Here is a 22713-nt window from a genome sequence, read left to right as displayed (position 1 = left end):
GGAGGAGAGGGACAAGGACCACAAACTCAGAGAACACCCCAGATCACCCCTCTGAAGGGCTTTGCCCTGCATTCAATTAGCTGGCCTCTCACTCCACCCTGTAGTATAAAGCAGAGTCCATTGAGGGTGGAATCCTCTGGACTCAATGCTAATATGTCCCCTGAAAGCCTGTGGATCCCAGAACACATGGAGTAGCATGCTTGGGAGAACACACAATATTAAATCCACCACTCTCCCCACTTAGGATCTAGGTCATTTTGTGGCCTAATTTCCATTCCTTTTCTCCCCCACTTTGGTGCGTACAATGGAGAAAATTTTGGACCAAGGACTAGTAGAGAAGTAATAGTACATAAAAACTAGGAGATGTATTCTGAATTCACTGACAGTAGTGGAAATCCATCGTATCGCCTCTGACTTTACTCAGCTTCTCCCAACTACCACCAGAGTTTTGCTCAAAAGCAGGTCAGACAGTGAAATCAGCCACGGACATCCCCTACAGAAAAGCACTGAACCAGGTCAATTGTATTAGAGGAGGGCCCACGAACATCACCACAGTTAAAAATCTGTTACTCTTTCCAAACTAAGACCTTATGCACTGGAGTTTAAATGTGCATAAAAAAAACCAACACCACTGCAAATGGAAACGTTGCCAAATTTTAGCAAAGAAAGAAAGAATACCATAAACTAAACAGTATGGCCAATTTATTTTGCATTTTAGGAGGGCAATCATGATATTAAAACCATAATTTGGATTAATGCCAACCGTGGCTTTTGCAGTCACATGTTCTTTCTGTCTAAATCCTAGTCTACACTAGAAAGGGTTTGTTAATATATTCCCTTCAACTCTCCTCATGCAGATGCAGCTTATGCCAGAAAAAAATTGCATTTGGTATTGCTTACACTGGTTCCCTGCACAAATGATGCTAGGCTGGTATAACAGCCTCTACACTAGAGCTTCTGCCAGTATAGAATCACAGTGAAAACAAAAATCACAACCCTACCCAAGATTGCTATGCTAGAAAAAGATTAGACTGGACTCCAGTCATGCTTTCTGACATTCCCACCCCACCACTATCTGGTCTCTGGAGCAAATTTCCTCTAGCTGGAGGGCAAGACATACAAAGGCTCCTCAGAGGCTGCTGTAGAAGTGCTACCCACCCATCATCCTAGACAGTGTGTCTTGCCCTCATGATGGGCACAGGCTTTTCTGACTCAGCAAAATATCAAAAGGTCATATCACTAGTGTAAACTTTCATAGAGCCAGGCTGGCTGCCCCAAATTTTTAAGCCTTGTGCTTATTGCCAGTCAGAATAGCTTAATGGCTGGCATTTTAGAAGTGGCAGCAGCAACAACTAACAAACCAGCCAGAATGCAAATGAAAAATCAAACCAGCAGAAGGATGGTGTTCTGGTTAGGGCATTGCAGATCTGGTGTCTCTTCCTGGTTCTGCCACAGCTCTGTGTGTGGCCTTGGACAAATCACTTAGTCTCTCTGCCTCAGCTCCCCATCTATAAAATAGAGATCATATATTGCCCTCCCTCACAGGGCTGCTGGGAGGATGTGGTCATTAATGTGCATTGGCACTCAGGTACCACAGTAAGAAGCATCATGGAAAAGCCTTGTAAGTGGACAAGGTAGAGATTTAGACTCCCATTTAAATAAATCCTAGGAAACATCTACACTCCAAGGGGGAAGACTCACTTCAATTGCTGCTCCTGTATTTTCACTCCCATCACTCAAACATGACTCCAAGCATGTGAGAGTTATTGTTGGAATCACAGACAGTTGTGCCCAGCTCTCCTGGTGGCCACAGCAGCGTGGTAGAAAAGGCAAGAGGGGAAATAGAAGGATTCTTCAGGCTCTGACAGTGAACGGGGGAAAAAAGAACCACTGTAGCCTACAGCCCTCACACATGCACACCGCTGGGAAGTGGGGTTGTGGGGAGATCCTAGGCTGATGAGCCTCACAGATCAGCATTTGTGTGCACTCAAGCTCTCTTACCTGATACGATCACTGTCTTTTTTCTTCAACTCTGCATCTCTCTGCAGAACCTTCATAAGCTTCTCATACTCCTCTTCTGTCAGAAAGCTTAGGTCCAGCATCTTTTCTGTAATGATCTGCAGCCAGCTGGAGCACCGACAGACCAGAAACTATTTGAGAGCCGATTGTGAGGGTGCCATCAGCAGCTCCCTGAGCAGAGGGGCTCAGTGTGCCAAACAGTATTAGAGCTTGAAAGCATGGCTTGGAGGGAAGTTGCATTAAGATTTTGACTCGTACTTCAAGGCACTAAGCAGTTCTCTGGCATGGTTTTCTATACAGAATGCCTGCTTGTGCCAAGGGAAAAAAAAAAAACCTCAAATCCTCTCTCCACAGTTATGTTCTTTCCTTTGCCTCACATACAGTCAATCAAATATCCAAATATAGAGACGAGAGCTTCCCACTGGCTTTAGCTGCCTCAGAAGGGATCAAGGACCGACTCTGACATTAGACATCAATCACCAGAACTTCTGGCATGTGTCCTCCTCAGTATAGAAGTCATCTCAAGAGCAGTTCAGTTGTCCCTGCAAAGAAATAGCACAGAGATGCCTTTATAGATAAACATGACATATGGTGACTGAATGTGTACATTCGGGGTGTTTATTTGTTCTTAAGCACAAGTCCCATAGCAAGCTGTTCTGTCTTTCTCCCCATCTCTGACAGCTCTTGATACGGTATCAGTCTAACCATGACACAAGCTTATTTTAGTCAGCTTCATGGGAACTCGTAAACAGCTTCCCTAGCAAACTGCTTCTAAAACAAACAGGTAAGAAACACAGGCAAGGTATTAATTCACATCACCTCCATTTCCCCACCTGTAGAAGGAGGTGAATGTCAGACACTTACCCACTTAAGAGATCCAAAAAATGGTTTGTAAGTGCTAACTGTTATCGCTGGTTAATCTACAAAAAGAACCTTAATGCTGCTCATTTAGTAATGTGTGTGCAGGTCTCCTTACACTGCATTTGTATTTGCTATTCAAACAGTAGGATTCTTAAATCATTCTGTGGTCCAGCAGGCACTGAGCACAGAAGTGGAGAGGGAGAGCAGATCACATATTGCTCTGTTACAGTGTGCCCCACGCTCTAGCCAATTTGAGGGTAAAGAGGTCCCTGATCACCTGTAGAGGGAGTTATCTCCAGGTTCTTTCAAATGGAGGTCACTATGAAGCAGCAGTAAGGGAAGTTAAAGGTGGTCTCCAGGTAGTGATGAAAGATGCTCGGTGGATATTACCTCCAGCACAGAATCACCTGTTTTGCACACATGGAAAAAACAAAAACAAAAACCTATCTATCCATGGAATATGGCGATTTCTACTCTAGTCCTTTAAAGTGCTTTCTATTTAAACAGGCAGCTCACAGAACCACATGGAACAAGAGCACTTTTCCCAGTGTTGCCAACCCTTGCGATCTGATCATGAATTTTGTGATATTTGTCATTTCTTAAAGCCTCAGCTTTTGAAGTCAGGTGATAATGGGAGCAACTCAGCTGTCATTTAAAAGAAAAGGAAAAAAAAGATTTCTAGCCCTCATGGTTAGAAAGAAAAACCTGGGGAGAAAAAAAAAAGAAACCTAAAGGTTCAAAAGCCATAAAATGAACTCAAAAGGTATTGTTTTTAAAATTCCCTGACCTAAAAAAACCACACTCAATCTCATAATTTGGAGGGGAAGGGGGGAGAAAGGGGGCTGACTCAAGTTTTATGTATATTTGGGGTTGCCAATACTGTTTTTGTCTGACCAACATCATATTTTCTTACCTGTGTTACCAGTAGCACTTTAGAGGATTAAAACAGAAATACTTCAAAAAAATTCACCACTTCTGCATGAAATGTACATTTAATCAGGAGCTTGGTATGAAACTGCACAGAGCAATTTCATGTTTGTTTCCAGTCACTTTCCCCTACTGGTTCTCATGCACTATCACAATGATGAGTTTAACCAACATTTCCAGGACATGTTTAAGTTCAAATAAAATGCACCATGAAATATTTGTTACTCTTTATTTTGTCAAAACTTTTATTTAATTTTTAACAAAACCTGAAATTTCGGCCAAAATTACTTGAGAATCTCTCCAGCAATGACTCACATTTACTCAGCAACCTAGTAAACTACGAACAAAAAATTACCTACATATATAAACAAAGCATCTACTAGTTAAAGTGTCCTGTTTTACCCTCTGGAGATTGTATTTTAGTAAATTATTTCATTATGGTATAGGAGGTCAAAAAAGGAAGTTAAAGCCCACCACAAACAAAGTGCCAACACCCTCTTTTTGGAAAACAGGTTTAAAAAAACCCCCAAACTACCTGAAGCGTTTACTGTGGAAAAGTTGTTTTGTTTTTAAATTGTGAGAACCTGCTGTTCTCCTGCTGTTTAAAAAAACCTCCAAACTACCTGAAGCGTTTACTGTGGAAAAGTTGTTTTGTTTTTAAATTGTGAGAACCTGCTGTTCTCCTCCTGTCCTCCTAAACACCTGCTGTTTAGGTAGCTGACTTCAATGCTGCTAAGCCATTGGGACCAGCCACGCAGAAGTAAACAGAAATTACTGGCATAGGAGCTAAGCAAAACTGTCACCTTTATGATTTTAGCCAAAGCATTTCTTGATGTTTGCTCTGCATATTATTACACCTCTGTTGCTGTAGACTCAGGCTTGAAACAGGAAAACCTGCAGTTATTCACCACGGTATTTTAAGATAAGGGCAATAGCGTGTAATTTGTTTACTAGTATCTAGAGACACAATCAACAGGAATAAGATCAACTGAATGTTATCAGGCAGGAACACTGCATTCTGTAACATATACCGTTTCCATAACATTTCTTCCCATAGATGTCCTAGGTCTCATTTGTTCTCTCTTTCATTAAAATATTTTTCTATATTGGAAGTAGTCCTCTCTCCTCCCAAATCTGCTATGGGAGAGGGGTGACAATATGTTGTAATGTTCCCCTATTCAGTAACAACAAGGCCCATCCCTGCATTGACAAAGGGAACGTACTAGATGTTCAAAAGCGTCTTTTACATCTAATTACCTTGATAGGAAAATCTCTGAAGGAGAACCTCCTAGAAAGATCAACACGAGGAAAGTTTGTTGTGCAGAGAAATCCAAAGAGGTCAAATTGGAATAGTCTGTTTCCAGGTCCACGGAAACCCCACAAGTTAAGTAGAGCGTGACCAACATGGAGGCGGCTATCTGATACGTCTACTGCCACACTCCTTCCTTAGGGCCATCCTTCCAGGCTGGCTGCACCCTTCACTGCAGTAGCTTCTGTCTCAAGTTCAATGGAGCTGTGCCCATGTATACCAGCTGAGGATCTGGTCCAAAAATCAGCAATCAATTAACTTTCCTCCAATTAGCCCTGCTATCTCTCTGTAACCAATGGCACTGAGCACACACACCAGCTCAAAATCCCAGGACCAAAAAAAAAAAAAAAAAAAAAAAGGGAGAGGCCAAACACCTAACTTTCTCTGAAGCATTTTTATGCTTAGAGGGTTAATAAACTGTTGTGACTTGAAGGGAATATATTTGTAATCTTAAGTGCCATGCTAAAGTACATTTAGATCCTCTATGGTCCTGGATCATGCTGGAGAGCTTTTAATTGCTCCTGTGCCTTTTGCGACTTGACTGTTTGTTGTGTGTTATAATTTGTATTGTGTATGCACAACTGAATTACCTCCACCCCGCCCTCCAGGCTAATCTACTCAGAACTCAAATTACCAGTTTATTCAAGGGTTTGAACAAGGGTGTACAAATAACCACCTGTGTAAAGAAGGCTTAAGGGCTCAGTTCTTATTCAGGGAACCAGTCCAACAGACTACAAATAGGAGAACTTGCAGGAATAAGGATTACTCACGCGCATAAGTGTTATAAGGCTGGACTCTAAAGTATTGTAAGCTACTACCTTCAAGTTATTTTACCTTTTCTTTACAGAGGAGCCTGCTTTCTTCTGGGATTTTTTTTTCTTTTAAATAAACCAGTTTGGGGGAAGACTTGTGTGAAAATGAAGCTCTTGTTAGCCTAGTTATGCATGAAACCACCGCTCCTTTTGGAAAGTTGGCTACTAGAGGAGCTGCCTTCTTGTGTATGCTGCGCTTTTCAGCTATGCCAATGGGCTTCTTAAAGAAGCCTAATACAAGCCATTGAGATAAATGGTGCCAGAAGAAGACTGTTGCCAGTTAGCTGTTTACAGACATTTGTCATCTATAGATTATCTACAGGGCACTCCAGTCTCAGATCTCCTTTTACAGTGTACATCCTGTTTCTGAGTGTCGCATGTCTTCTTCCTCAACACTGGTATGTGCCGAGATTAACGATACCACACACTGCAGGCTAAGTGGATTCCATTTATTCTACGGTGCTCTGCATACGAAAGAGAAACTGAGCCAAATTAGAAGCTTTAATCTGCAAATCTGGCGGACAAATCCCATTTCAACAGCCACTGCTAATGCTGGCTGAATATTTGACAAGTCGATACCACGCTATCACCTAGATCAGTGGTCTCCAGAGTTTTTGGATCATGCACCCACATGGTGCCGCCGAAGAAAGGAGAGGGGAAGACATGCCACAGGTGTGCCGCCAAAGAAAGAAGATGGGAAGACCTGCTGCAGGCGTGCAGAGCTGCCGCCGAAGAAAAAAAACGGCGGAGTGCTGTCCAGCGGCACTCCTCCTGCCACGCACCCCCTGGGATCCTCTGGTGCACCCCCTGGGGTGCGCGCACCCCACTTTGGAGACCACTGAACTAGATCAACACAGTCATCCAGATCTGGACCACACCACCTTACAGAACAAAAATGGGATATGGAACATATACAGTTTTCCATACTAATTCAATAAAGATATAGGAAAATGTCAGTTTAACAAAATAATCTCCATCCTTTGCCTAACACACAACAAAACCAGTAAAAGGAAATAATTGTCCCCTGCAAGACTATTCATGGCAAGGTGAACATAGCAGCATGCTGCAGAGGTCACCTATTCTAGCTCCCCCCCCCACTACCAAATAACCTGTGACAACGTAACAGAATTACAGACTGTAGAGCACCAAGAGGTAAGCACTTCACAACACATCCATCAGTTAAGATATACCTGGTAGGCTGGGACAAAAACAAGGAAATTGCACCATATTTAAAAGCAGAAGCAATAATAGCAATTAGCAATACACGTTTGGAAAAGGTAAGACATTTGGAAGACTCATTTTGCTTTCATCAGCAGAATGGAAGAAAAAGCCAACCTGTTACTGATAGAAAAAGACCACTTTCTTTAAAGGAGGCAATCTTGAAAACCCATATAAAAGGCTCTAACCATTAAGGACTCGGCCGATGTCCACAGATGTCAATGGAAGTCTTGCTAGTGCCATCAGTGGGTATTGGATTGGCCCTAACTGAATTCTTAGATTTCAGTGAAGCAAGATTTGCAGTCCAAGGCAAAACTTCCATTGACTTCAGTGGGGCAGAGTTTCACCCTTAGAAGAGATAAGCTCACAAAGACCCATTTCAGGCTCCACCATTGTTGACAGACATGGAACAGTTCATGGAACATATTACTATTTGTGAAGATCCCAGGCCAGATTCTTTGCTGGTGTAACTCCACAGACTTCAGTAGAATTCTGCCAGCAAAGCCCATAGCCCTCTCGTGGAATTGAGCCAGGAGTTCCAGATGGGGCTATGAAACAGGTGCAAGGCTACCCCTACCCAAGAGAGTCCTGATTGTATTAGTTAGAATTACCACTTCATTCAACAAATCAACCAGAAGACAGACAGGATAACTTGGGAGTGTTTGTCAGGACAAGCTTGAGACACTAACAGGGAGCGAGCTGGGCCTGGGAGTTGCTGGCTCTTCCCTAACCCCAGCTGGGCTGTCCTGCACCGTCACATAGCCACACTACTCAAAAAGGGGCATGAGAAATAATGCGTTTTCCATGGCGACAAGAAGCCACAAGGACAATGTGTTTCCAAGATTGCGTCCTCAGCAAGCAACAACGGGGAATAAAGAGGAACTCAGCACATTCAGGGATGCCCAGATGACACCATGATTACCAACTTGCTGGTTTGTTTCACTGTACTTTGTTCAGCATTTGCACATACCTATGCTCCATTTTGTCTGTGCAAATGTATCTTAAAATGAACTGTACAGTGCAGATACAAAGAGCTGCAGAGGGAGAAAGAAAGTAAGTAATAAAGGGAAGGGATTGGGGCTGAGAAGTGAAAGTTTAAAATTGAAATGAAAAGAACATGGAGAGGAGACAGGAAAACTGTTAAAAGTGGCCGGCGCTACACAGAAGAAGGCTCTCACCTACCAACTGTGTCCTCTTCAGCTGTGGTGTAACAGAAGCTGGGAGGGTGGTTACAACAGAGTCTACAGAGAGCAAGAGGTTTTTGCAAATGCAAAACAGGCTCCTGAGCTGCCAGGGGAAGTAGAACCTCAGTCAGAGCAACCCTTAGAATCTAAGGGTATGTCTACACTAGGAAAGAAGGTTGAATTTATAGAAGTCGATTTTTAGAAAGCGATTTTATACAGTCGATTGTGTGTGTCCCCACTAAGAGCATTAAGTCGGCGGAGTGCATACCAAGGCTAGTGTTGACTTTCGGAGAGTTGCCCTGTGGGTAGCTATCCCACAGTTCCCGCAGTCTCCACCGCCCATTGGAATTCTGGGTTAAGCTCCCAATGCCTGATGGAGCAAAAACATTGTCGTGGGTGGTTTTAGGTACATGTCGTCAGTCACCCCTCCCTCCATGAAAGTAAAGGCAGACAATCGTTTTGCGCCTCTTTTCCGTGCAGGCGCCATACTGCTTTCAGCAGACGGTGGAGTAGGGCTGCTAACCGTCATCATCGAACCACCGCTTCTGCTGCCATTCTGCTCTCCTGCTCTTGTCTCGATAGCGAATTTCTCCATGTCGTCTCTCATGGGTTCCCGCTTCCGCTGCAACTCTGCTCTCATGAATCCACCTTGCTGGATGTCAGCCACTGCTTCCGCTGCCACTCTGCTCTCCTAGTGGTCTTGCAGGGTCGTTTCTGCTGCAACTCTGCTCGGCTGTTCTTGTCTCGCCATAACACGGCAAGCGTGCAGCCCGCTCAGCTGTTGAGTCCTGGCAGCAGACAGTGCAGTAGGTCTGCAAACCATCATCACTGAACGACCGCTTCCGCTGCCACTCTGCTCTCCTGCAGACGCCATACCACAGCAAGCATGGAGCCTGCTCAGATCACCACGGCAGTGATGAGCATTGTAAACATCTTGTGCATTATCATGCAGTATATGCATAACCAGAACCCGCAAACGCAGGCGAGGAGGCGATGGCAGCGCGGTGACAAGATGATGAGGACATGGACACAGACACAGACTTCTCTCAAAGCATGGACCCCGGCAATTTGGCCATGCTGGTGGCAATGGGGCAGGCTTATGCCGTGGACACTGACGCTGGGCCCGTGAAACAAGCACAGACTGGTGCGACTGCATCGTTTTGTAGGTCTGGGATGATTCCCAGTGGCTGCGAAACTTTCGCATGCGTAAGGGCACTTCTGTGGAACTTTGTGACTTGCTTTCCCCTGCCCTGAGGCACAAGAATACCAAGATGAGAGCAGCCCTCACAGTTCACAAGCGAGTGGTGATAGCCCTCTGGAAGCTTGCAAAGCCAGACAGCTACTAGTCAGTCGGGAATCAATTTGGAGTGGGCAAATCTACTGTGGGGGCTGCTGTGATCCAACTAACCAATGTAATTACTAAGCTGCTGCTATCAAGGGTAGTGAGTCTGGGAAATGTGCAGGTCATAGTGGATGGCTTTGCTGCAATGGGATTCCTTAACTGTGGTGGGGCGATATACGGAATGCATATCCCTATCTTGGGACCGGACCACCAAGTCAGCCAGTATATAAACTGCAAGGGGTACTTTTCAATGGTGCTGCAAGCACTGGTGGATCACAAGGGACGTTTCACCAACATCAAGGTGGGATGGCCGGGAAAGGTACATGACGCTTGCATCTTCAGGAACTCTGGTCTGTTTGAACAGCTGCAGCAACGGACTTACTTTCCAGACCAGAAAATAACCGTTGGGGATGTTGAAATGCCTACAGCTATCCTTGAGGACCCAGCCTACCCCTTAATGCCATGGCTCATGAAGTCGTACACAGGCAGCCTGGACAGTAATCAGGAGCTGTTCAACTATAGGCTGAGCAAGTGCAGAATGGTGGTAGAATGTGCATTTGGACATTTAAAAGCACACTGGTGCAGTTTACTGACTCGGTTAGACCTCAACGAAACCAATATTCCGATTGTTATTACTGCTTGCTGTGTGCTCCACAATATCTGTGAGAGTAAGGGGGAAGATGTTTATGGCGGGGTGGGAAGTTGAGGCAAATCGCCTGGCCGCTGATTACATGCAGCCAGACACCAGGTTAGAAGAGCACAGCAGGGCATGCTGCACATCAGAGAAGCTTTGAAAACCAGTTTCATGGCTGACCAGGCTACGGTGTGACAGTTCTGTTTGTTTCTCCTTGATGAAAACCCACCCCCTTGGTTACTCTACTTCCCTGTAAGCCAACCGCCCTCCCCTTCCATCACCGCTTGCAGAGGCAATAAAGTCATTGTTGTTTCAAATTCATGCATTCTTTATTAATTCGTCACACAAATAGGGAGATAACTGCCAAGGTAGCCCAGGAGGGGTGGGGGAGGAGGGAAGCACCAGGTGGGGTGAGGGAGGAGGGAAGGACAAGGCCACACTGCACTTCTAAACTTCTTGAATGCCAGCCTTCTGCTGCTTGGGCAGTCCTCTGGGGTGGAGTGGTTGGGTGCCCGGAGGCCCCCCGCCCCACGTTCTTGGGCATCTGGGTGAGGAGGCTATGGAACTTGGGGAGGAGGGTGGTTGATTACACAGGGGTTGCAGTGGTGGTCTGTGCCTTTCCTGCACCTCAGCCATATGCCGTAGCATATCCGTTTGATCTTCCAGCAGCCTCAATATTGCATCCTGCCTCCTTTCATCATGCTGCTGCCACCTTTTCTGTTGCTCCAGCCATCTATCCTCTCGTGTGTCCCTCCTGTCCTCGCGTTCATTTTGTGCTTTCCTGGACTCTGCCATTGACTGCCTCCACGCATTCTGCTGGGCTCTTTCAGTTTGGGTGGACTTCATGAGCTCAGAGAACATTTCATCACGAGTGTGTTTTTTTCTCCTTCTTATCTGCGCTAGCCTCTAGGACAGAGATGCTAGTTGCAGCATTGAAACATTTGCAGCTGCGGGAGGAAAAAAAGGGAGATTAAAATTGAAAAAGACACATTGGCCATTTAAAAGGAGAGGCTGATGTTTTCGGGTTAATGTGCAGCACAAACCCAACTAATCCCTTCCCCCTCCCCCACACACCCAATTCTCTGGGTGGATCGCTTCACCCCTCCCCCCACCACATGGCTAACAGCAGGGATGATTTCTTTTCAGCCACACGCAAACAGCCCAGCAGGAACAGCCACCTCTGAATGTCCCCTAAATAAAATTCCCCTATTTCAACCAGGTGACCATGATTGATATCACTCTCCTGAGGATAACACAGAGAAATAAAGAACAGATGTTGTTTGAATGCCAGCAAACACCGGGACCACACGCTGCCATGCTTTCTTATGCAATGATTCCAGACTACGTGCTACTGGCTGCCATGGTAAAGTGTCCTACCATGGAGGACGCAATAAGGCTGCCCTCCCCAGAAATCTTTTGCAAAAGGCTTTGGGAGTACCTCCAGGAGAGCTTCATGGAGATGTCCCTGGAGGATTTCCGCCCCATCCCAAGACACGTTAACAGGTTTTTCCAGTAGCTGTACTGGCCATGAATGCATCCCAAATCTTCAGGGCAAAGTAATCATTAAACACGCTTGCTTTTAAACCATGTATTATATTTACAAAGGTACACTCACCAGAGATGCCTTCTCTGCCCTCAAGGTCCAGCAGCCTGGGTTGGGAGGGTATTGGATCCAAGGTGATAAACAGTTCCTGGCTGGCAGGGAGAACGGTTTCTCCGCTTGCCTGGTGTGCGCTATCATCTTCCTCGTCCCCAAAATCCTCATCCTTGTTGTGCGAGACTCCCTTCTTGCAGGAGTCCACGTACAGGGGTGGGGCAGTGGTAGGGGCACCCCCTAGAATTGCATGCAGCTCATCATAGACGTGGCATGTCTGGGGCTCTGACCCCGAGCGGGCGTTTGCCTCTTGGGTTTTTTGGTAGGCTTGCCTAAGCTCCTTAAGTTTCACACGGCACTGCTGTGGGTCCCTGTGATAGCCTCTGTCCTTCATGGATATTTTTTCAAATATTTTGGCATTTCGTCTTTTGGAACGGAGTTCTGATAGCATGGATTCATCTCCCCATACAACGGTCAGATCCACTACCTCCCGTTCGGTCCATGCTGGAGCTCTTTTGCAATTCTGGGACTCCATGGTCAACTCTGCTGATGAGATCTGCACGGTCACCTGTGCTGATCAGCTTGCCACACTGGCTAAACAGGAAATGAAATTCAAAAGTTTGCGGGGCTTTTCCTGTCTACCTGGCCAGTGCATCCGAGTTCAGAGTGCTGTCCAGAGCGGTCACAATGGAGCACTGTGGGATAGCTCCCGGAGGCCAATACCATTGAATTGCGTCCACACTAACCGAAATTCGACCCAGCAATGTCGATTTCAGCGCTAACCCCCTCGTCAGGGAGGAGTACAGAAATCGATTTTAAGAGCCCATTAAGTTGACAAAAATGACTTCTTTGTGTGGATGGGTGCAGGGTTAAATCGATCTAATGCTGCTAAATTCGACCTAAATTTGTAGTGTAGGCCAGGGCTAAGTGATGAGAAACAGGATGGCTGCCCTAGACTAGACTTGAGGAGCTATTTGCAAAAGAAAATACCCAAGGACATTGTATGACCTGGGGCCAAAACCGAAAATTTAAAAAAGCAAAGGCAATTTTTGTTAGGTCTCCAGTCATTCCCAAAGCCACAATGTCCCTTTATTAACAAAGTGGCTTTATATGGATTAAACCACACACACAAGTAACAATTACAGCTGCATCCATTAAGTTCACTCCCTAGTTTTTGAACTGTGCCTACATTAGAAACCGCAGTATCTATATTACAGCAATAGGCAGAAACTGTGCAATTGTACTAGTGTAGATCAGTCTCAAGGTCCTTACACTAGCACTTACACCACTAGTTCCCCCAAAGCTGCTGCACCATTGGTACTATTCTTTCTAATAGAGATTAATAGTCCTCACTGTGTAAGTATGGCCTACAGTCTTTCTTCCTAGATCAGGGGTGGGCAAACCTTTTTTCCCGGGGGCCACATCGGGGCTGGGAAATGGTATGGTGGGCTGCGTAGGGAAGGCTGTGCCTCCGCAAACAGCCTGGCCCCCGTCCGCCCCCTCCCACTTCCTGCCCCCTGACTGCCCCCTCAGAACTCCCTACCCCTCCAACTCCCCCGTTCCTTGTTCCCTGACCGCCCCCTCCCGGGACCCCCCCGCCCCTAACTGTCGTCCCCCCCCGGGACCTCCCCCTCTATCCAACCCCCCCGCTCCCTGTCTCCTGACCACCAACCCCCCCGAACCTCTGCCCCATCCAACTGCTCCCTGACAGCCCCCCGGGACCTCCTGCCCCTTATCCATCTCCCCCGATCCCCGCCCCCTTACCACGTCGTTCAGAGCGGCAAGACAGGCTTATTTGAAAGTCTGGGAGGTGGGCAGGTGCAAGCCGCGCTGCCCACACGGCAGCACAACTTTGGAGGAGGGGGGGTCAGCGGGGGAGGGGCTGGGGGCTAGCCTCCCTGGCTGGGAGCTCAGGGCAGGACGGTCCCACGGGCCATAGTTTGCTCACCTCTGTCCTAGATGCATAAATATACCTGTAGCCATATTAAAAACACATACTGTCTGCTTGCCCCCAGCTTATAGAGCTATGTAGATTGCTTCATATCAGTGGCCTGTCCTCTTCATTATTTACCACTTCATCTGTGATGATTTTATGGTTTCTTCCAGATCCTTAATAAAGTGTTAAATAGTGTAGGACCAAAAAAACAACCCCACCAGAACACACCCATTCAATGAGGATTCCCCATTTACAGTTACATAATGAGACCCATCATTTAGCCAGCTTTTAAGCCATTTAATGTGTTATGTTAATTTTGATTTTAAAAAAACAACTAGAAAGACATAAAATGTCATGCAGTACCAAGCCAACTGCCCATAGAAATCTAAATATATTATGTCACTGTTAACTTTATCAACCAAACTTGTAATCTCAAAAAAAAAAAATCAAGTTAGTTTGACAGGATCTATTTTCCATAAAGCCATGTTGAATAGCATTAATTACATTACCTCCTTTAATTCTTTATTAATAGAGTCCAGTATCCACTTTTCCATTATTTTGCTCGGGATTGATGTCAGACTGACAGGCCTGCTTGGGTCATCCCATTTACCCTTTTCAAATATTGCCATAACATTAGCTGTCTTTGAGTCTTCTGTAACTTCCCTGGTGTTTCAAGACTTACTGAACAAAAAAACCCAAACATTAACAGTCCAGCGAGGTCCTCAGCCAGCTCTTTTAAAGCTCTTGAAAGTTATCTGGGCCTGCTGATTTAAAAATGACTAATTTTGGTAACTGCTGTTTAACATCCTCTCAAGATACAAGTGGAATGGAAAGCATGTTATGTCCCCCCCTCCCCCACAAATCTGGACCAGAAATATTTATTGTAATAGACAAATACCATTGCTGGGGTTTTTTGATCCTAATATACTTAAACTCCTTCTATTGTCCTTAGACAAGGCCAGAGATTTCTAGGCCTGAAGGTATATTAATACAGATGCTAAGTTCCAAACTGCACATACCAGTTTCTTTTTCAAATAAGACCAGTTGGGTGATAGGGAGAGTCAACAGTGTGTCATGCCTAGAATGTAAAATTTAGAGCTTCCTAAATTTTGACATGAGCACAATCTAGTAGCTAACGCACAGGTCTGGAAGTCAGAATATCTAGATTCTACTCACAACACTATCACTGACTCGGTATGTCTACAGAGCCATTAAACACACATTGCTGGCCCATGTCAGCCAACTCAGGCTCTCAGGGCTTAGGCTGTGGGACTGTGAAATTGCAGGGTAGATGTTTGGGCTCGGGCTAGGGCCCAGGTCAGCTGACAAAGGCCAGCCATGGGTGTTTAACTGCTGTGTAGAGCAACCTTCATTATGTGGCCTACGACATGCCCCTAACTCTGTGCCCCAGTTTCTCCCCCCACTGCTATGAAATAGTGATATTTTTCTACTTCACCAGGATGCTGTAAGGTTTAATTCATCTGTATGTGTAAAGTACTTTTTACATCTTCAGGTGGAGTGCTTCACAGAGGTGCACAATATTCTTTTTAAAATAAGATACACCACCAATAGTGACTAAGCCTCCTTAGCTTTGGCAAACAAAGAGTGGGTGTAGGCTAGTGTGTGGAAGTTGAATTCAATGTAATAGTTTTTTGAAAAGTTACTACATTAGAAACAACTCTCCTCTCACTCAGACAGCAATATAGTTGCATGAACTGTAATGGAATGACACCCTTGTGAAAGGACAATCATGCCCAGTGTTTGTAATAATAAAACCAAGTGATTGAGTTCTGAAGAGACAGCTGTAGGAATAGCTGATCGGATAAAGAATAAACTTGCAACAAAGAAGGCTGTGTGGTTTTCCACATCAGTCTCCCGTGAGAATGCCTTCTTTACAGCTGTACCTTTTCTGCATTGGTCAAGGCCTACCTGTGAACATCTCTCACCTTTCAGAGTTGCTTCCGTGAGGGGTTTGATTGGTCAAATTCCCCAGTCTCAAAATGGAAATCCTGCAGCACAGTAATTTATTTACCTCAACTTCCCATGGATTTTTTTTTAAACCCACCTTCTGTACACGACAGAAGTTGTACGTGACCCAATTAGTCATTCCCATTGAAGGCACAAAGATGGGTAAACAGGGAGGCACCAACGGAGGAACGCAGCTCTGACCAGATCAATGGCTTTTTATTCTCAGAACTACTCATGTTACCTTTTTTACCCATATCTCCTGTATCACTTTACTAGACAAGAGTACGACCTTGGGTGGACTCATAGTTTCAGTATTGCCTGCCATTTATACACACACACACACTTTCTAATAACACTTGGTATGATTGAGACTCCCAATAATTTATTAATAGAAAAAAATTCTCTTACATCTCCATAAACAGCTTATAAAGGGTGTTCAGTAACAAATGATGTCACTGAGATTAGACCTGGGTGAGATTTTTCAGGTGAAACTTTTTGGGGGGGGGGGGAAGAAGGAGGGAAAAACATTCAGTGTCAATGAAACATTCTGCAATTCAAATTGCTCAGGTTAAAAAAAAAAAATTCCGGGGGGGGGGGGGGGGGGGGGGGAAGAGTCGTCAAAAATTTCTACATTTTACAAACAAAATGTTTATTAAAAAAACCAAAAACCACAAGATCAAAACAAAACATTCTATTCAATCAAAAATAAATGAAAACATTTCACTGAAGATTTTGAACTGAAAAATTGACATTTCAGGTAAACCCCAAAACAATTCACAACCCTCCCCATCCCCCACAATTTTCTGGAACTGCCAGTGAACCAAAAAGACTCCAGTTATTTGCACAGCTCTTGCTGAAATGTTCTTCGTAACATGGAAATTGCCATAATGGATCATGTCAATGGTCCATGGTAGTTCAACCTTTGACAGTGTTTAACTCCCCACTTAACATCCTCTCGCTTAACGTTGTTTCAATCTTATGTCCCTGCTCCATTACAGAACATGCTTGTTTATAGTGGAGCATTGCACAACTTTAATGTCATTTGGCTGCCTGCTTTGTCCACAGCTGGCAGCCCCCCTATGCCTCCCCCCAGTGCCCCCTGCCTGCCGGCGGACCCCACGGATCAGCGTCTTCCCCCTGCTCCCCCCACCTCCTGCCTGTGGCAATCAGCTGGTTTGCAGTGTTCAGGAGGCAGGAGCAAGAACCCCGCACCCACGCAGGCTCCCGCTCCCTCCCCTGCCTCCTGAATGCCGCAAACCAGCTGTCACTGGATTTCTAATGCTTCACTAAACTCTACTCATCTCTCTCCTTGAGTGATATTTTGCAGCAGAAAGCTCTGCAGGTTAATTTTGCATTAGACATATTAAACAGAATTCCTTTTATCAGTGTCAAATGTTGCCTTTTAATTGGCATAGGTGATCCCTGGTTCTTTCATTATGAAAAAGAATATGTAGACCTAATAGGGTTAAATTAAAGAGAACAAGCTTATTTTATACACATCAATGCCTTCAAGAAAAAAAAATTTACAGGAAAAAGGTGACTCAGAATCCACAAACCAAAACCCATTTTCTGTTAATAAACTGTTAACTGGATGCTTTAGTTTAAATATTTGAGAGTTCTGTTTACTTCATAGGTGGGGAATATTTGCAAAGCTTTTACAGGATGTAGTTCATTGTAACTGTGTAGTGTTAGAACACAAATAAACAAGCACTGCCTACAAGGGATACAGAGTAAACCTCTGCTATTCCCCCTTAATACGCATGGCAGTGTCCCAAATGAAGCTGAGGATGCCAGCATTTTAAAGAACTTGCTATTACTGGAGCCACCCTCTTGTGTCACATGGCTAAGTCTGTTCGGTCTATCAAGTCGTCAGTTTGGAATCCCTTGTAGATGCCAGGGACAGAAGGTGGGCGGGGAAAATGGGGTCGAGGTGAAAGTGAAGATGCACTGAAAGTGAAGAAGTTTGGTGGGAAAGTTTGTACAGTGCCCACTGTGTAAGGTAGGTGAGGCAATATCTTTTGTTGGACCAACTTCAGCTGGTGAGAGAGACAAGCTTTCGAGCCACACAGAGCTCTTCTTCTGCTCCTACATTGCACAAGGACATTTTCTGGACTTTCAGAGAATTTGGATTTACACCCCCAAAATAAAGAGACTTTTCAGAAGACATTCCTCCTGCCACCTTGCAATTACCACTTTTATGAATTGGTAGTATTTCAAAACTCTCCATCCTCATAAGGAGCTCCCCATGAAATCAAGCCCGAGTTCTGTTCTACTTAAACTTCCATTATGGAAACATCTTGTTTTCCCTCACAACACTTAATAATGCCACTCTTCACCAAAGAAGAAAAAAAAAACCAACCCCACATCCTATCTATGCATTAAATATGTGGTTGCCTGTTTTGTAAGTGCTTCAGAGAAAGTGGAAGATGCCCTTTAAACTGCGTACGCTGTTTATTTGTGAGGCAACTTGAAAAAGGTTGTGTAAAAAATAAAATGAAGAGTGCTAGGAAAACATCTGCAGGTGAGATCTTATCAGTACAAAGCCCAGGAATGATTCATTTGAACCACTGCAGGAGGAAGGCATGTATTTAGACAAATCATCTCACATTCCTGTACTTTGGACTTGTCCCCTCCTGTTTGTCCATACTCATCTTTTTTAAACAGTTCGAATCTGCTTTACCGTGCCACCTTTAAACAAACAGGATAACGTAAATTACAGACTTGTTCTAATGACGAAACTGCAGGATGGGAGGAGGAGGACGACGACGGTTGCTCATTACAACTTTTGACTTTTTCTTGACCCCAACAGACACCTGCACACCCCAGGGCTGCTTCACACCCAGAAGGATTTGCCTTCATTTCCTTTTGCTTATTACACAGTCAGTCCCTTCCCTAACCTCACTTGTTATGAGCTCAATGGCATAGCAACCTCTTGGCAATCAGGGAACGGGTCAGATCAACCAAGACATTATAACTACACTGTAGTTAAGCCTCTGTCACTGCATGAACTCCCATTGTCATATACCTCATCCCACCAAGCTCTTCAGCAAGTAAGAGTCAGCATTCAGTGAAGAGTATCATAATGGAAGCCCTATTTTCTTCCCAAAAATAGGAATGAAAAAAAAACAAACAAAAACCTTATTTGGCTACTTCTAATGAAGCAGGAGCTCATACCACACTGAACACCCTGGGGGCCAATTCCTCCCATACTTCTCAACTTGTCAAGATCTAAAATGTGGGATGCAATGTAGTACAAAGACCCAACACACAAAAAGTTAATCATGCAGCAAATTTAGGATGCCATAGGATTCTTTCCATGTCAATAACTTTCCGTAATCTTGGTTTCATGATTCTTTATTTGTGATGTAAACGACAAGAATGAAAGAGAGGGGATTCCAACGTAGTAAGGTGCATAGGTAACTCGGACTAGAACGACTGACTTGAAATGAGCTACACTTGTGAGGTAGGATTCCTTTACATTGTAGGAGTGTTCAGTTCTGGAGTTAGGTCCAGACCTAGTGCTGTTTTAGATATTGGACAGACATTAAATATTTAAGGCTTCAAAAGAAAAAACAAACGCTTTCACTTTCATTTCTTACCTTGCAAATCCCTGAACTGCAATACAGTGAAAAGAAACTTCATGTACAGTAATCCAGTTAGCTATGGTTACACCCTTTCCCAGCAGACATTCTTCTGTGAGAAAACAAATCTGTACAGGGGAATATTTTTGAACAAATCAGCTCTGTTTGGGCACCCATTTTCTAGGTTTGATGCAACTCTCCAATACAAACACAAACTCAATCACACATTCATTTACTGGAGCAGGTTTCATTTGATCAGGCTGGATGGGGAGAGCTGGCAGGACACACATTTTTGGCAGTGCTTGTTAACCAAGAACATGGAAAAACAAAACACTTGGGCCCATTCCCTCCCTTCCTCAATGCTCCACTGTTATTTCAAAAGTCCCCAAGTTAGAGTCGATCCAGTGAAGTGTGATCCACAATATCTGAAGGGTCAGGGCAGCTCACACAACAGGAAAGGGTCAGACTGAATTTCATACTGAAATGCAAAATAAGTGCAACATTCATTACATAGCGAAAGCCAACTTGTCCCCACATTAAGGCCTTGTTTACACTAGAAAGCTACACTAGCTTAACCAAAGGTGTGATTTTAAACAGGTTCAGGTAAACTGGTGCAAACTCCTGTGAGATGCTCATTTCAGTTTTGCTTAAGATGTTTAAGTTTCTGATTTAAACCAAGCTGAAATTCAAACAAGGATTGCAACGAGTTGAAATCAGTTTAGTAACTAATTTAAGTTGAACAACTGGTATGACTTTTCTGTCTAGCCAAGATGTTCTTTACATCTGTGTAACCCAACAGACATGCATTAATGTTCCAGAGAGACGGGGAACAGGACATTTCAGATCACAACTGGTTCACTTGCGTCATTGAATAAACTTTCTTTATTTTTGAGTGTTCACATGGAAAGCTGTCGTCCTCTAAAACCTTTTATTTGAATGGCAGTGGCCAAAATTCTGCTAAAAAGAAAAGGAGTACTTGTGGCACCTTAGAGACTAACCAGTTTATTTGAGCATGAGCTTTCGTGAGCTACAGCTCACTTCATCGGATGCTGTCAGTTTTTTCCATTGCAATCCCATTGACTTAATTTACTACTGCAGTGCAAAACTGCACCATATATTAGACCGGGGCCTACTGTCCCCTTCCACGGAGAAGCCTACAATAGAGACAAATCCCATTGCAAACTCTGAGATGAGCCTGGCCAGTTTCCTCTGAATTGGCTCTCTGCAGCAGGGGAGAGTTGAGGGAGATCTTGTAGTGCAGGCTAGTTACAGAGGCCTATACACACTGCTTCCCAAGTTCTTCTCCATGGGTGTGCATGTCTGTCAGGAACCATGCTTGTGTGTGTTCTCCACAAACAGCTGTCCCAAATCTGCCCTCAGGGAAGTTTCAATTTGTAGAGAGAGAAACTGCATCAGATAATGGTGATGAGGTCAAGACTGCCATTCTCTTCTATCCTCCCCAACGCCTACAGAGTAACCAGGAAGGGGCTACCAAGGGGGAAGCATGCAACAGCAGAACTATTCCCCCATTCTGTATTTGGGGACCTAGTTCCACTGGCTTGGATTACTCTTCCCACATGGTAACAGGAGGTGGCCTGGAGTCCTGCCCATATTTAAACACCTGCCACCCCAGTGACAGTTGGCCCAGGGTTCCAAGGTGTAGTAAGTGCAAAGGGTTGCACAATTATAAGGGCAAATTGGGGCATATACTGGATGATGCACATTATTGTGAATTGTAGCATTAAATTAACGCAATAGGGTTGCACAGGGGGAACTGAGGGTGTAATTGCTCAATGTCAACAGCTTGCAATGAAGTGAGCTTATTCAAGTACACAGGTGGCATATTTGTCAGTGTAACAGGATAGCCACTGAAAGTGAATGTCAGTAAATTGTTGTCCTGATCTATAATGTCGTCTCTGCCCTCCCACCCAAAGATTAATTGTTCCATTAGATTTAAGCTATAGAACGTTGGTTCCCAAACTGGGGGGCATGAAAAAATTCCCAGGGGGGTGCGAGGCTGCACTTGAGCTCCCGGCAGGGGCGGCTAGCCCCCGGCCCCTTCCCTCCTGTCCACCCTCCCCCGCAGCCACACCACTGCATGGGCAGTGCAGCTTGCACCTGCCCACCTCCCAGGCTTTCCAATAAGCCAGTCCTGCTGCTCTGAGCAGCCTGGTAAGGGGGCAGGGAGCGGGGCGAGGTGGGATTGGATAAGGGGCAGGAGGTCCCAGGAGGGCAGTCAGGGGACAGGGAGCAGTTGGATGGGGCGGAAGTTCGGGGAAGGGGCGGTCAGGAGACGGGGGGGCTGGATAGGCATGGGAGTCCCAGGCAGGCCTGTCAGGGGGTAGGGGGGTAGATAGGGGTCGGGGCAGTCAGGAGACGGGAGGGGAGTCCCCGGGGGATGGGGGTTCTGGGAGGGAGCAGGCAGGGGACAAGGAGCAGGGGGGATTGGATAGGGAGTGGGATCCCAGGGGGGCAGTTAGGGGTGAGGGGTCCTGGGAGGGGGCAGTCAAGGGACAAGGATCGGGGGGGGGGGGGTGTTGGATGATGGTAAAGGAGAGGTGGAGGGCATGAGGGTTTCTCAAAAATTAAGAAGGGGGCGTGATGTTGAAAAGTTTGGGAACCATTGCTATAAAAGGTTATTTGATGTTGATTCCACAATCAACAAGATCAGTTCTTACAGCTCTGTGCAGATCTGCAGTTTACTGACAACGGCGGAAAGGGCTTTTATTCACTTTGACCTTACTACCACATTACTTAGATAATTTGTTACTGTTCCATTCTTCCCATAACCTTTTGAATTGTAGATAACAGTATTGATTTAAAATGCAATGAAAGCATGCCTGCCCTACAATGAACACATTGTCCTTGCTGTGCCGTATTGTGTCTTCTAAGGGCTGCCTACTTGCAAACTATTGGGGGGTGGGACCTTTTGACTCAGTGTTGCAGGCTCATTAAATGGACAGAGTCAATTAGTTTGGGGCAGTGGTTCTAATTTTTTTATTTGTGTACCCCCTAAAAGATTTCAAATGGAGGTGCAGAGCCCTTTGGACCATCTGTGGACTCCAGGGGTCTGCAGACTTCATATGAAAACCACTGACTTAGGGTGTAAAAACAACAAAAACACACCACAACCAGCAAACAAACAAAAAAACCCATAGATTTACACTTCAACTACAGAGCCATATGGGCCCCATGTAGGAGACCGGAAAGTCAGGGAGGGCCCCCTTTGTGAAGTTCTTCCATGGGGGAGGAAAGGAAGCAAGAGATTCAATCCTCAAAACCAGCAAATCTCCCCCCCAAGATCCATGAGGAACATGTGGAAGACAGG

At 45.1% G+C, this 22713-nt stretch overlaps 1 protein-coding gene across 3 annotated transcripts in view; it reads right to left on the bottom strand.

Moving 5' to 3' along the window:
- The window catches only part of LOC102941784 (synaptotagmin-like protein 2), a 68251-nt gene that overhangs the window by 41690 nt on the left and 3848 nt on the right, over positions 1–22713 (bottom strand). The window contains exons 2-4 of one of the 3 annotated variants that reach the window (XM_043522613.1): positions 19404–19513; positions 3158–3287; positions 2002–2561 (exon numbers count right to left, since the gene is read on the bottom strand). In XM_043522613.1, coding sequence (XP_043378548.1) covers positions 2002–2102 — 101 coding nt within the window. In that variant the 5' untranslated portion in view covers positions 2103–2561; positions 3158–3287; positions 19404–19513. The remainder of the gene's footprint in view (positions 1–2001; positions 2562–3157; positions 3288–19403; positions 19514–22713) is intronic. The other 2 variants (XM_043522614.1, XM_037909144.2) reach the window with 2 other exon arrangements.

This window comes from Chelonia mydas, chromosome 9 (genome assembly GCF_015237465.2).
Source record: "Chelonia mydas isolate rCheMyd1 chromosome 9, rCheMyd1.pri.v2, whole genome shotgun sequence".
Lineage (NCBI taxonomy): Eukaryota > Metazoa > Chordata > Testudines > Cheloniidae > Chelonia > Chelonia mydas.
Note: the sequence above shows the minus strand (reverse complement) of the source record. Positions and strands in the feature narration are given on the sequence as shown.